Source organism: Astyanax mexicanus, chromosome 6, assembly GCF_023375975.1.
Source record: "Astyanax mexicanus isolate ESR-SI-001 chromosome 6, AstMex3_surface, whole genome shotgun sequence".
In the NCBI taxonomy this organism is placed as follows: domain Eukaryota; kingdom Metazoa; phylum Chordata; class Actinopteri; order Characiformes; family Acestrorhamphidae; genus Astyanax; species Astyanax mexicanus.
The window spans coordinates 23,847,160-23,862,524 of NC_064413.1; the positions used below are offsets into that span (position 1 = coordinate 23,847,160).

The 15,365-nt window shown below is 40.3% G+C and overlaps 1 protein-coding gene across 16 annotated transcripts in view; it reads left to right on the forward strand.

Moving 5' to 3' along the window:
- ptprma (protein tyrosine phosphatase receptor type Ma) overlaps positions 1–15,365 on the forward strand; it is a 278,929-nt gene that overhangs the window by 131,367 nt on the left and 132,197 nt on the right. For all 16 annotated transcript variants that reach the window (XM_049480692.1, XM_049480695.1, XM_049480693.1 and 13 more), the window contains exons 6-7: positions 534–708; positions 11,505–11,798. In XM_049480692.1, the coding sequence (XP_049336649.1) occupies positions 534–708; positions 11,505–11,798 (469 nt within the window). The remainder of the gene's footprint in view (positions 1–533; positions 709–11,504; positions 11,799–15,365) is intronic.

Here is a 15,365-nt window from a genome sequence, read left to right on the forward strand (position 1 = left end):
ACACACGCACACCACTCACGCACTCGCAGAGACAGGCAGATTTTATGTGTCTAGCTGTTGATTTGGCTGAACAGTCTCATATTGAAAGTCAGTTTAGATTAGGGTTTGAAAACAATGGCCGGATGTAGCTCAGATGTCATGCTCTGGCCTCTTTATTGTCTGGCTTGGCCTGCTTTGCTCTGTGCAGGTTTTATACACTGTATAGTGGCTCGTCCGTGACCCCTTTGTGACCGGCTGTGTGTGCGCAGTTTTCCCAAGAGAACAGAAGTTGCCTTGCTGCTTCGTTCAGATAAACACTCCTGAGGAATGTCCAAACCGTATGTTTAGACGTCAAAGCAGAAGAAGAATCCCTCAGGAAAGATCAGCTCCTACAACCGAACCATTCATGTTCATGTTTTGCATTTTGGCTAATTCTCCACTAACTTTCTTCTCGGTCCCAGATGTAAGCACAGGGGAACAGCTTTAGCAGGCAGGAATGTGTTTGTTGGCTCTGTTATTACTGGCATATTTCAAATTCCTGTTATTTTTTCCAGGGTATCGGAGGCAGAGAGGCCCCGATGAAGGACACCAAACCAGTAAACCTAAGACGCTACATGGCCACGTTTGACGTTGAGAACACTACCAAAGGGGATTCAGGACGTTACCGTTGTATTGTCCAATCAGACAAAGGAGTAGGCGTGTCCAGCTACGCCGAGCTCATAGTAAAGCGTAAGTGTTTAAATCTATAATACTACTGCTTTTAAGTCTTTAAAGCAAGGATTACTTTGGAACAGGCAGCTAAAGGAGTCTCAAGAGGCAGATTGAGCTCCATGTGTTTGAGGAAAGGAAGAACAGTGCCAGTAGACTCATTTTACCTCCACCAGCTGGTCAGCTCTGCAGAGTACATTAGCTAAACTTTCTTATGCCTCTCATTTTCATTTGATGTGATTAAGGCAGCGCAGTGATTTTCTGCAAATGAAATTGATTTCAGTTAGTTAAGATTTCACTTTTTCATTCAACATTTTGAGTGTAAGTGTTTGGGTGCACAGTTCACACCCTATAGACTGTCTACAGATGTTCAGATTGTTTACAAAGACTGCTTGTTTAAACTAGGTTAGGTTTAAATTAAATTAGGTTTCAGACTAGGGTAAGGGTTAAGTTTAGGCTTTGGGTAGAGGTGTGGGTAGTATGTTTATGACCACTAGTAGTTAGATTAGGCTTTTCGGTTAAGCTTAAAGTTAGAGTTAGGACCAGAGATAGGTTAGAATTTAGTTTACGGTTAAAGTTTTGGGTAAAATTATGGGTTATGAGCATTGGTAGTTTTAGGATCTTAGTGTTAGAAGGGTTTGATTTAGGGAATCAAGGGTTTAGGTTAAAGTTAGGGTTAGGATTAGGACCAGGTTTAGGTTTAGGACCAGTGTAATAGTTAAATTTTGATCAGTTTTGTTTTGGGCATTAGGTTAGGGGGAGAGTTTATTCAGAATAGGTTTTGGACCAGGGATAGATTTAAGTGTACATTTTGGTTTAAGGATAAAATTAGGATTAGGATTAAAACCAGGGATAGGTTTAAAGCCAGGTTTTTGTTTAGATTAAAGGTTTTTAGTTCTAGTTGTGGTCTCTAGTTTGAATGAATGCCATGTGAACCATTTTTTGTTCAAGTTTTTGTATAGCCTTGCTTTATTTCACTGAATTAGTGGTCTCTGAAAAAAGACAGGATTTCAGCTCTTGCTCATGAATATTCATACTTATTATACTTAAACATATTGCCTCTGATTGGCTGACATCACTGCAGCAGAGAACACTACCTGCCTTTCCCCAAGTCAATTTTGCAACTCTAAAACTCAAAGGACAGAAATACAGCCTTAGTCATAAAGATATAACACTGAGTGAGCTCTCAAACATCCACCCACCACCACAGCTTACAGCAAGCATCATCATCACTTCATTTGGTTCAGAGTGTATAGAAAGCTTGGAGTCGTGGCTCAAAGCAGTTTCTCAGACCTGCTGTCTAAATCTGCCCACGATTGGCTGATTGTTCTGACTCAGCAACAATGATGTGAAAAGGTTCTGTTTTTACAAAGTTTGTAATCTAAATGGGAATCTCATTTAGTAGTAAATTATAAAAGGGTGGTTAGAACTTCCGTCTTCCCCCAATAAAATGCCCTCCTCCGCTTTCCTGTAAGATCTGAGCATGTGTGTGTGTGTGGTCTGAGCACAGAAACAAACTCCTGCTTTTTCCAGAGAAGTTTTCCAGTATGCTTGCCAGAGGTTGGCCTGCATCATTTCCACAGCTCCAGTTGAGCACTATGATTTGAATGGCTTTAACTGTACCAGGCCTCGGTGATTGACGACTCATCTCTGGATAGAGGGCTGTCAGTCGGGCAGGCAGGGCTGCTGGGAGTCCGTGCCCAACAAGCCTGAACACACCATCTTACACGTGTCCCAGAGGAGCATGCTCATGTGTGTGTGTGGATGTGCATGTGTGTGTGTGTGAAGCCGCTGATGTGTTTGATATATATGGGACCTGTCAATGTAAATGAGCTGAAGCGTGCTGGAGTGTTTAGCACTAAATCCTGCTCAGATTTATTTTTTTTTATACGTGCATCCGATCCTGCTTCCCCTGCTCTGGCTTGTATTATTCATCATAGGCGGCATTACTGAAGGTGGCACTTCTATGAGCCTGTAATTGGAACACATTACGACAGCAACGACTTCTTCCTATCATTTTTCCCTGCATTCGATTCAGTACTGTGGCTGTGCCGCACCTCTAGATTAAACATCATCCCATTTTACAGTCATATATTTGATGCATTCAATAAACACAGCCTCTTTGCAAGACCAGCCACACACTACATTTAACTACGGTTTCATTTCTGAAGCACTTGCTGTGTTAATAAGCGGTATTTAATAGAATAGGTTATTAGGAAAGAACGACACACTTAAATCTACACTAAACAAAACATTTTATATCGTTATTTGCTGTTGAGAAAATGAGGAGAGAAAAAATATGATAAAATAATCTCTTTTTCTTTTCTTAACAGTCGTGCGGTTACTTTGGATATCCCCAAAACAAATATGAGGATGGCTATATATTAGGTATGAGCGATATGGCCCTAAAATAATGCGATAATGATACTCTTGGCGATATGATAAAACACTGAATTAAAAATACAGTATATATATATATATTTCAAGAATACACTACTGCAACAAAATGAAAATTACATTTTTATTACTGCATACAATATGGTATGGCACACCCCTAACTGAGATGTTATAAAATACAAGAATTTTATCAGATTTGTAACAGAAGTCAATGATCCAGAACACTAATCATGATACTAATAATGCTGCTAATAAAAAATACTAATATAATAATAAAAAATATTATTGCATACGATATGATATGGCCCACCACTACTATATATAAGGTTTGTTAAAAAAAAAAAAAAATATATATATATATATATTTATATATATATATATATAATATCTGCACAGTAAAGACTCCAAAAAAGCAGGAAAAACTGTTTTTGACAGCCATGCTTTTGGAAGAAATACTGAATAAGCACGTATCCCAGTACCTTTGTCCGTAAAGTGTTTTTTAATAAACAATTAAAGCATAAGGTATGAAACTTAGGTAAGTTATAAGAAAGTTCATAAGAGCCACACCTCAATCTTTACAATAGGAAAACTCATCTTTTTACATTTTGTAATTCATCATTAGAAGATCTTTTGTTCTATTGTGAACAATTCTGCAATTTTAAAACACATAGTTTTTTGTTTTAACATTCAAGAATAATATTGTCCAGCAAGCTCAAGTGCTTCCTGAGTTACTATAAATTGAAATCGTAATTCTAAAAATTTTACAGCCCTAAACTAACTAATTGTAATCTATGACGGAGTATTACCATTATATAAGAGTAAAACTATATATCTACTACCATATCAGTTTACTAAAATTAAAAAGTGATTCCAAACTTTTGACCAGTATTGTGTATATATATATATATTGGGTGTGGGCTGAAGGACATTTAGTGTGGTGCCACACAGAGCTGGAGAAGGGCAGCAGGAGACATCAGCGTCCCCCGGCCCCTCCATGAAAAAGCCTGCAGGTTAACAAGGCTGACCCGCTCTCCTGTGGCAACACGACGGGGGTCATAAATCATTCACACCACGCTGCCGCTCCGTGTTTCACGCCACGCTCGGCCATTATGGGCCTAACGCTCACAGCGGCATGCTGCTGTACACCTACCTGGAGCTGTCACAGGTGTGCTGTAGCTGCTGCAAGGGTAGGGAATGGGAGGAGGCTGTTTTCATTTAGTTCGTTGTGTTGAACGGGGTTGGGACGGATGGGATAAGGGGAAGAAAACGACAGAGAGGCAGGGAAAGAGAGGAAAAGAGAGGGGATGAGTGTTTAGGGTGATGCAGGAAGTGCTTAACCTTCAGTTAGGGTGACCGTGCTATTGCCAATGGCCCATGAATCTGCTGCTGCCTCCAGTTCACTGAAATAGCCTCAGGCTGCTTCTCAGAAATAGGACTGACCTCCAGAGAAGTTAGGAATCCTTGGTGTGTCCGGCTCACCGCTACTTCAAATACACTTTCACTTGTAGAAGGTGCAGTTATTGCTGGCAATAACCAATGAGCATTACTCACGGAAGCAAGAGAAGAGATTTTGTTTGAAGACTGACTTGCTAAACTATCCATCAGTATAACGTTTTTGACATTGTATGTTCCATAAGTGATTTTGTTATTACAAATTAAATAAAAAAAAATAAATTTAAGGTACAGCTTACATCACTGCCCAACAAACATTTATGACGGTAGTGCATATTTCTAATGGAAGTCATTTTGAAGCCTTTCTCTTTGTCCTTTCTGGAAAAAAAAATATCCAGCTCAACTTAAAAGAAATCCTTAAGGCTGTTTTATAGTTCTGCATAGGGTCAACATATTACACAAGTACTATAGATAGATAGATAAATACACAGACAGACAGACAGATAGATGGATTGATTGATTATTAAATAAAGTTTCCTTCCTTTAAAAAATGACAATTATTTTCACACAATTTAAAGTCCTAGAGCTAAAATTACCATGTGAAAATATAAACTATATAAACTACACCTGCTCTTTTAGACTATGGCCTTGGTATGTATTCATGTATCACAATATGCAGCAATAAAGAAAGGAAGGACTATTGAGTTCTAAGGGCTCTAGAATAGTCATAGTCACCAGTTTCTAGCAATGTGTGACTGTGCGAACCCGAATCCACACCAAACCAAGAAGCAAATATCCAAATAACAGAGCAGCTAAGAAACAGAGCCACATTCATCCCAGAAGAACTATAAATAGCTACTTCTTAGGAGGCATCAACAAACTGGCAGCCTCAGACAGAGAAATCTTTTTGGATACGTACGTATTACAGAGATCATGTGGGTGTAGGGGTCAGATTGCATGGTCGTATTCTCCTAAATATAGCAGAATGCAGAGTAGTGTGTAGCGAGTGGGTGTGTCTGCCAGGTGCAGCGGCATCGAGACACACAGCTGCACTCAGAGAGACGCATACAGACACACTTGGTCAGCAGAAGCAAACTGAGCGACAGCAATCCATTCATGGCCAGCAGACCAACAGCAGAATCTCCTGGGCTCCTGTTGAGCATATATATTGAAGACTTTTGCATTGTGTAGATACTAGTTCCTGTTTAATGATGAGGCATGTCAGTGTATCTGCACATTTGCAAAAGGTACATTGTTTTAGATGACAATGTCTTAAGAACACAGTTTTTTTATATTGTATTCTCTGCACTCAGCACGGTATTATTCTGCAGTGCTTTTAGATTATACTGCACTCATTAATTAAGGATCTTTTGCTAGTCTCAGAGAAGGGATTACTAAATAGCCATGAAGTGTAAACCTTTTGAGATGCCCCCTCTGTCAATGGGTACATGTATCCCAGTTTAGGAATCAGATTCCATATAAAGGAAGTCTATTTAAGAGCAAGCTTTTGCAGTTACTACACTAACATACCAAATGTCTTGAGACAAGACTTAGGGCTTTATCATACACCCTGCACAAGGCGCATCATGATGCTCTTTTCTATCCTACACCCTGTCAAAAGTCTATTTTAAATACCTTGCACCCACACCATCAAAATAGCCTGTTTCTATCTTGGTGGTGGGAAATACAGGTGCACCACTGACTGATTAAAACCATGACAACAGTCAACAGTCAGCCTCCTAGTCCTATTTTAGCCATGCAGCAGTACCGTGTGCATTGTGTGCCCTTAGCACTTGTTAAACACATGCACACAGACGTGCTGCAGAGTGCAAACCCGACTTTATACTCAACAATAAACAGAATAAAAAATTAAATAACACTGCTGTTCCCTTAAATGAGCTCCTGACGTACCTTCACAGCGTGAATACGCAGGTCAGTATCCTCTGCTAAGAAGCACAAAAGCACCGCTCTGTAAGAGGCACACACCTGCCTCTTAAAGGGATTGACAACTGGCACACTGATTGGTTTATTTAATGCTACGCCTAAAACACATTCATGATTAATTAAGAGAATTAGTACATGCCTTTTGTGCTTTACAAGCCACGCATTGATACCAAAGACACACCGCCACGCCCTAAATCCAGCTGTGCGATACACGATATAGATCACCCTCACTCACAAGATAACACTTAGTAAATTATACAGGTTTAAGTGTTTCCAATCTAAACAGTTAAAAAAAGTTGTGATGGCTGTCTTTACGGGACTTACAGAAAGCACATGGTAGAAGCTCTCACTCTCAAAGCACTAAAAGCATTATGATCATGAAAATTTGAAATGCATGACACTAGGGTGTTTTCTGTATGAAGAAAGTCGTTTACCATAATTTGCATTCATCATAGTTTAGTTAAGGGTCATGCCCGTATTGATGACAGTTTAAAATGATTTTTTGTTTTGTTAAGATTTGCCAGACCAGAAATGAGAAATGATCAATTTCCATACATATGTGTCAAGCATCATGTATGGTATGTCAGCCTGTGGTTAAATGAGTTATTACAGCATTTGTTCTTGTGTCACAGCATGAGCTGAAGGTTTGAATAAGGCCAGATCAATGGGATCAGTGCTGAAGCTATCTGGGCGTTTCTTTACGAAACTCAAACAACCGCAGAACAGACACGGGAACAGAATGGCATGGTCACTGCATCGCCTCCTCCATACGATCCCCCCGCTTTGAAACCTTGTCTCTCGGGCAGATTGAAATGTCACTTTATCTCGCGTGAAGCCCCGACCGAATGAATGTGGCGTGAAAGCTTGTTACTTTTGGAGACAATGCCTCAACCCACCCTCCGCACCCCTCCCCTTCTTCTGTGGCCGTCTACACCTGTTCTGTGTCTGCCGGGCTGAAATTGAGATGTCAGACAGGGCCACAGGGAGGGAGCTTACGAGTGTGAGAAAGAGGGGGACATTTAAATTGCCACATGCAATATTATACAGCAGTGGAGGCTGGTGTTTTGACAGAGGTTACACGGAGGCCATGTCTGATATGTCGGACTGCAAACACAGACACAAACTGAGCATTTATTTTAGTGTCTTGTCTGCGTATCCTTGCTTGTACCTTTGCACCTTGCCAATGTTGTTGTATGTGGAAGGCCGGGTCCCTGTGGGTGGGGCGAGCAAGGAGCAAATTAAGCATTTTCTTTTTAGTTGAACTTGTAGGAAAGTCACTTGTAGGATAGAAACAGTTTTTTTACTCAACCTAACCTTGCATTCACACTAGCATGTGATAAGAGTGATAAGTGAGCAGTCATTTCCAATAGCAGTACACAATTTGTAGATGCAACAGAGAGACAGGCAACAAATTAGGTTGAGATTTTCTCACACCTATGTAAATAAATGCAGTGAATCTACATTATAATCCTATTGGCTGAACAAATTTTGTGGACCAGTCACATCTCAGAGGTCCAATTTCTTCAGCCACTGCTCTCTAACTTTTTTTTTTAAGAATTATAGTTTTGTTTAATTAGGCTCTCCCAGCGGCAAGACCTGCTGAATTAGAAGGGAAACATGGTGACACCCTTGTTCACTTTAAGTATGCATTCTCACTAGTGTCACTTAATGCGCTTCATAATCCGGTCCGCCTTATGTATGAAAATAGACCAGTAAATAGACGTTCATTGATAGGGTGTGCCTTATAGTTTATAAAATACTATATGCTGTTTAAATGACAATGTTAATATTTAAATACTGCAGAAATGTGATTGCCTGTAAACACCTCGTTATTGATCATGTTAATTTATACCCATATTGTCCAGTACTATCTGTAACACTAAATAATCCATAAACTGATCCAAGAATGTTCTGAAGAGCCACACTCTCCTTCTGTCATTAGCATTTATACCCACACTACAAGCTGCTACGAGGATATTTAGGTCTCTTACTGTACCCCACGGGAGGCCGAATCCATCAGCCAGAGAGATAGAAAGACATTGTTGTTCTTCACCACCGTCTGGTAGTGCATGGCTGCAGTCACACCTGGACAGAACTGTCAGGAAGACGAATTCCCCATTACCTCTGCTGTAATTGTCACTCGCCATGGCTCAAATCAATATCATATCCCGAGTTTGCTGCTGCTTTACTTCAGCCGGTGCCTGCTCAGCCAGACTGCAGGAGATACATGCAGCACAGTGGAAATCATTCCCCCTCTTTATTAGTTCAACGGGTGCAGAACAGTGCAAATCTACTGTGCGGGATCGGACGTTTAAGAACTAGGCAAATACATTTATGTTACATTCAAAGTAAAAAAAAAACATTGCGAAAATAGCTGCACCCAAAAGAAGCTGTTGATTCGCACTGCTATTTCCAAGGAAGATAAGGGTTACAAGTAACAGTAAATGATTAAATACTTAGACTGATACGGGCAACTTTTGATTATGTTTATTGAGCTACACATAATACACAGAAATAGTGTGTTATTCAACATGCCAGATGTTAGTATCCTGAGATAATCCATCCCATACAACTATTCATGCAGTTCCTGTACATTTTTCTGGTGAGGTGGAGAGTTGATAGCACCAATAGCCCTCCAATAGCATTGCACGTTTAGTATATTCAGTTTGAAATAGGCCTGATTATGCAACTGTTCCTCTTGGAAAAACAAAAGGTGTTCTGGCATTGTACCAAATTGTGTCACACACCATGACACCAGGCCTAACTTTGGCCTCTATTACGGATAACCGATTTTTCTTCACATTTTCGAAATAATTAAAAAGTTAAAGTGGCAGTACTTATTATTTTGTTTCTAAACTGAAAGCAAAAGCATTTCTGAGCAGAGAAGGGATAACATGATGCATTTAATGGTACCAGTGTGCTGGAACCATTCTCTTGTTCTTCTGGCCACGTCACGCGTCTTTACGTACTTACGTCACATGTACCGCCTCTAGAAGAAGACCTGGCTCAGTTTTACTGAACACGAGCAGATGGTGGAGCAATGGAGACTTCAGAAGGGGAAACTCAGAGCTCAGTAGCTCATTCACTCATAGTAAAAAGAAAGAAACTCTCTCTCTCTGACTGAACATAACCTGGAATCGGACCCATTCGCTTTAAAATGATTGTTCCACATGCTCGGTGTAATTACCCATTCTCACCAGAGAGGGCACTAAATCCCAAAACTTACGAACATCAGCTTTAATACGTTTGAGAAATTTGGAAATATTGTGGACTCTGTGGACTACAACATACTGGTAACAATTTTTTGCAGTGGTTTCTTGCCATGGAGTCATGGAGTACTCATGGCTTTTGTCCTCCCTGCACTTTTTCACCAGCTACACCGATTCAGCAAGCCCTTCCTAAACTAAAATTATTATACTAGTATTAAGAAACTTGCCAAAAATGTGCAAGACAGCAGGTTCTCCATGACCAGGGTTTAGAATTACTGCTCTACAGCATAGTCAAACTTTTCTCAGTGAGATTGTGAGACGTGTACGTGTGTGTGTGCGTGTGTATTATTATAAAACGCCACTAAATGGGTCAACAGTTAAATGGAGCAGGACCATAGGGGTGATGAGTAGTGAAATTCAGCTCCAAATCTAAACCAATGAAGGTCATAAAATTAATTGGTTTAAGTCATTACCTCAGTGTAATCCGTACTCTATCTCTGGTTCACACTCCAAAAGGGGAATACAGGCGTGAATCCCACACACAGTCACATAATTGCACAGACTTAGATTGAACTGATAAAGCTGATGTCAGTTTAAATGAAACACATAAAACAGCTGATACAACACTGTTGTTATAGTACTCAGTGTCAGCTCACAAAACATTTACCTAATTTAAGTTGTTATTTTAGTCAATTTTTTAAATAAAGCGCACACAAAATGTAACATTTCTTTCCAATTAATAAATTATTTGTGTATGTAACTTTTTGTGCCCTCCTGAAAGAAACATCGTGTCCAGCTCAAGATGGTTGAGCTAGTTGACCAGCTAAGATATTGACCAACTTGGGGTTTGTTTTTGTTTGTTTTTGAAGAAGATGGTTTAGCTTCTCTTCAGGCATGATCAACTTGACTAAGCTAGCTAAACAGTATGATTAAGTTTGACCATGCTGGCTAACCAGTATGACCACCATTACAATGAGTATTGATTAACATGACCACACTGATTATCCAGCATGACCAGCATTGCCAAGCTGGTTGGTTGACCAGTATGACCAGCAAACTATCTAAAATCCAGCAAAACCAGCTTATATAACCTGAAACCAGCTACAGGTGACACGGTGACTTAGTGGTTAGCACATTCGCCTTCCAGGACTTTCTGGATGGAGTTTCCATGTTCTTCCTTTGTCTTTGTTGGTTTCCTTTTCTGGGGCCCTGGTTTCCTCCCACAGTCTAAAAACATGGAGAATGGTTAATTGGATACTCTAATTGCTCAGAAAAATTGAATACTGTAAATTTATAGCTATGTGTATTGTGTACTGGCACACTGTCCTGGGTAAACGCTGTAGCGCTGAATGTCGTCCTCCAGGTGGACGGTTGTTTCCGTTTGAGAGTACGCTTTGCCCTATTGGCTGTTGCTTCTCACCGGTGAGTGGATGAGTGCTGAGTATAAAAGGTTGTGTGTAAAACATGTAAATTGTAAAGCGTCCATGGGTTTCTAGAAAGGCGCTATATGAATAAACAAGTGTAAATTCATTCATTCATTCATATCAACAAAAGCTGGTCTTGAGCTAGATTTTTTTAGCAGGGTTGTTGTCAATTAAACATAAATTTTAGAATTAAGTTACGCTAAATGCACAAATAGAGAAACTCCTTCATTTAAATTGAAGAAAGTTGTTAATCTTAGACTGTCAAACTTGCATTTATTTGGCCAAAACAAGTGCTTGTGATTGGCTAACGTCCCAATCAATTTTAAAGTCCAATTTAGCTACACCGGTTTCTATTCTACTCATGGTGAATTACTACTCTAGAAAAGGTTCATTACACAGAGCTGTCTGTAATAATAATAATAAAAAAAAACTCTTTCCTTTTGTCTCCCAGAACCACCAATCCCTATTGCTCCACCTCAGCTGACCGCCGTAGGCGCCACCTACTTGTGGATCCAGCTCAACGCCAATTCGATTAACGGAGACGGCCCCATCATCGAGAAGGAGGTTGAGTATCGCACCATGTCCGGGAGCCTGATTGACAGCCAGCCTGTGGACAAACCGAACCACAAGATCGGCCATCTGGACCCGGACACCGAGTACGAGATCAGCGTTCTTCTGACCAGACCCAATGAGGGAGGCACTGGAGCTCCGGGTCCCCCGCTGAAAGCCAAGACCAAATGTGCCGGTAAGTCCCTAAGCGTCTGTATAGGGGGTCCGCAGCCGCTGCGCTTTGTCTGCGACTTCCATTCACAGACATAACTCTGCTTCTACTTCAGGGGTGATTACTGGGCTAATGAAAAAGACCTCCCTCCTGTGAAGTTTAAATCAACAGGAAATTGAAAAGCATGTGTCTCACCAGGCTGCTCATCCTTATGCTGTGTGGGTGGTGAGAAGGTTCTCTGAGACTACAGCAAATCTTTCACTTACGCTTAGTAATAGTAATAGACACGATGAAAGGAATGTGTGGTGAGGCTTTCCATGAATGATGAACGGCCTACTGTGTGAATCATATATGCAGTGCATTGTTTTCTGAACATCGTGTGATGTAGGCCACAATGGTGCAGCCTTTCTTAAAACAAGCCTTATCATTCTTAAAACACATCAGACTGGTTTCCCAGAGAGTGTTGTTGCTTAGTCATGAGAATGTTTTTTTTATTTTATTTTATTATTGTATGGTCAATATCTTTAGGCCAAAAATTGTCTAGGCTCAGTGACAGCACTATGATTGTTATTGAGTAAATGTTCTAGAACCCTGCGGGTGTTGATGGAAGGAAGGGGTTTATATTGATCTTGCATTTTTAAATGCTATTTCTGTGGAAATAGCAATTCAGTTTCAAATCGAATGTGTGGAATGTGTGTGGGATGCAGACGTTGATTTTTTTTTTTTTTTAGTCAGCACAATCTAATGTTCTTCAGGTTCCTCAAACCCCTTGCTAAGCTCCAGTGGAGTTCTGATTGTAGTTTGCCATGAGGTATCTGGTAGCTGAAGGCCCCTCATCCATTATACCTGTCTAAAACAACATTAGCAGTGAGCAATGAGGTAGCTAATGCTAAGTTCATTACAGGCGAGGCGAGTAAACACCGACGCTGTTTACTTGCTCAGTCTTCCCCCACACAGTAAGCAGAAGTGAGCCCCCATCTACCAGACTGTCCAGTGAATGTATCCCACCTGGAGGGGGGAAATGCGTCTCCCCTATTGGCATGGAAACATTAGCGTTATTAAGGGCTCGTCAAAGCACCGGGCACATTAGCGACACGCCGCAGGACCCCCTGGGCTACAAACAAACGGTGTGCAATTATCACAGTAATTAAACAGGTGCAATGACTCTTCTTTTAAATGACTGCAGTGATTAGAGCAATGGCAGCAAAGCAGGCAGGGAGCTGCTGCGCTCTCCCACGCCAAGCTAATCGCTTTTCCATTAGCTTGTGCGCTAACCAACCATTAGCGCGCCATGTTATTCATCAGCCAATGGGTGAAGAGATGCTGAGGGCATCGACGAGTGCAATGGCAAAATCCCATTAACATAAATCACCATTTCATTATTTACTCACTAAACTGGTCAACATTTGCTTTTAGCCCCTCTAGACAATACCCAGCGCTGGATCAGGCACCGGCAGCTTTGATGAAGGTTATATCAGTCACTTAAGCAAATAAAAACACGGCCTAGCGAGAGCCTGCACGATACAGCCAGCCAATGGAATGATGATAAGGGGTATGAAGTCATAGTTTCGGCTCCAGGGAAAACACTGAGCCCTTTCAGAGCCGTCTAGTCTTAAGTGTCTGTGTTTAGAGCTGATAGAGGGGATGAGGTGCGACAGAGACAGATGGGACAGATAGCGGAGGGGGTGCTGAATCTTACACAGTGTTGAAAGCAGCAAGCATCACTTTCAAAAAGCCTCAAGAGGCCGGGCACAGATCAAACATGCCGGAGCGTGCTGCCTCAAAGCATGCCAGCACCTGCCCTGGCCTCTTCCACCCCACCGTGGCCCCCTCACGTTCAGTAACCAGGCACTCGCGCACATAGCACACATAGTGTTCATTCTACACACTGCACTGGACACCTCTGGTCACCGACCTCCTCTGGTGACTACACATACTGTTCATCAGGTCAAAAGCTAATCAGTGAACATCGCCACTAAACAGGTTCGAGGTGTAAGAGGATGTACTTTCCTGGAAAGTGTGTCTGCTTCATCCGACAGTCTAGTTAGGAATATTTTAACCTTCTCTGATTACATAAAACATTAAAATCCTCTAAATATTATTTAATTAATTGTTTCTCATCATCTGTGTTAATGTTAATAATTTAATGGTGTAATCACATCCACAGTCATGTAAAAAATGAAAAAGATATGAACTTTTGATCTTTATTTGAGCTACATTGAGAGATGAGGTAATACAACACATAAAAACTAACAAAAAAAAAACTATTAACCCCTTAAAATAAAAAACCCTTTTTTTGCTCTAATCCACTTAATAATTCTAGATCAATAAATGGAACCAACCCAAATTCTGCAGGTTTGAAAATAGCCATAAAAACAAGACAAATGTAACGAAACTAAAGGAAAATATTGATTTTAAAATGAAGTTCAGGAAAGAGACAATTTTACGATTTTATTCATTATATTTTGACATTGGCAAATTTTTTTACGCTTTTCAGTAATGTTCCTTATCAAACATTTAATCTTTTTATGTAATGCTTGAATAGAACCCCTCAAAGTTTAGTGGTGTAATTTACAAAAATCCTGGCCTGTTAAGGGGCTAAAACCTTACAGAAAAGGTGCATGTGCATCAGCAAACTATCTTCAGAAGGCCTCAGAGAGAACTATGGATCTCGTCATTGTGATATCACTCACTTCAACAACCCACCACAATCCAAGCTATACAAAAATGTTCAAAATTAATTGCAGCTACCTCAATGTCTTGTTGCCTATACTGTCTCATACATAAGCAAGTAGCTAAGAAAGCAGCATCGTGATGAAGGCACTTATAACCGCACTGCAATTGAGACGAACTTCAAAGGCAGCAATATGTCATGATGTTACCAAGATACTTACAACACCTGTCAGCTGGTGGCATAACTAATTAAAATCGCCAGACATAAAATCCTAAATTGAGCTATTACACTGACAATTGATCATCAGTAATAAATTACAAAGGAAAAAAAATCTTAGTAAATCTTGTAGAGACACCTTTACAGATTGCTGCTTTTTCTCTCTTGTGAGCCAGTATTAACCTAGAGGATCATGTTATACATAAGGCTACATATATATACTTTAGCCTGCAGTGTTTCAAGCATTCAATTTGGACATGACATGATCTGGCAGCATTTATTACTTTACTTTTCATACCCTAAATATCTGAGGTTTAAATAAGTCAGGATCCTCCGAAACCTTTTTTAATGATTTTCTATTCATCTGTAGCTGGTTTTGTGCATCAGATTCAATTTTAGATGTGGGGGTGTTTTATCTTTTTCCCTACAACAAAAAAAATGTAATTCTATTAATAGCTTTTTACAAATGGATTTAAGACATTTTTCCAATGTGTGTATTTAGTTACTTAGCTTAAAGTAATCTTTTATTAAATAAGTGAGTGTGTGTATGTTTTTGGGGGGGGGGTCATATTGTAGGTATGTCTGTAATCCTTTTGGTTATGCTAGTGACAAGTTCAGTGAAGAAGATCTTAATCAGGCCTGTTGATTCAGCTCTGTGTTACGGACTCATCAGAAGATTTAATTGCAGGTGCAGTGATAGG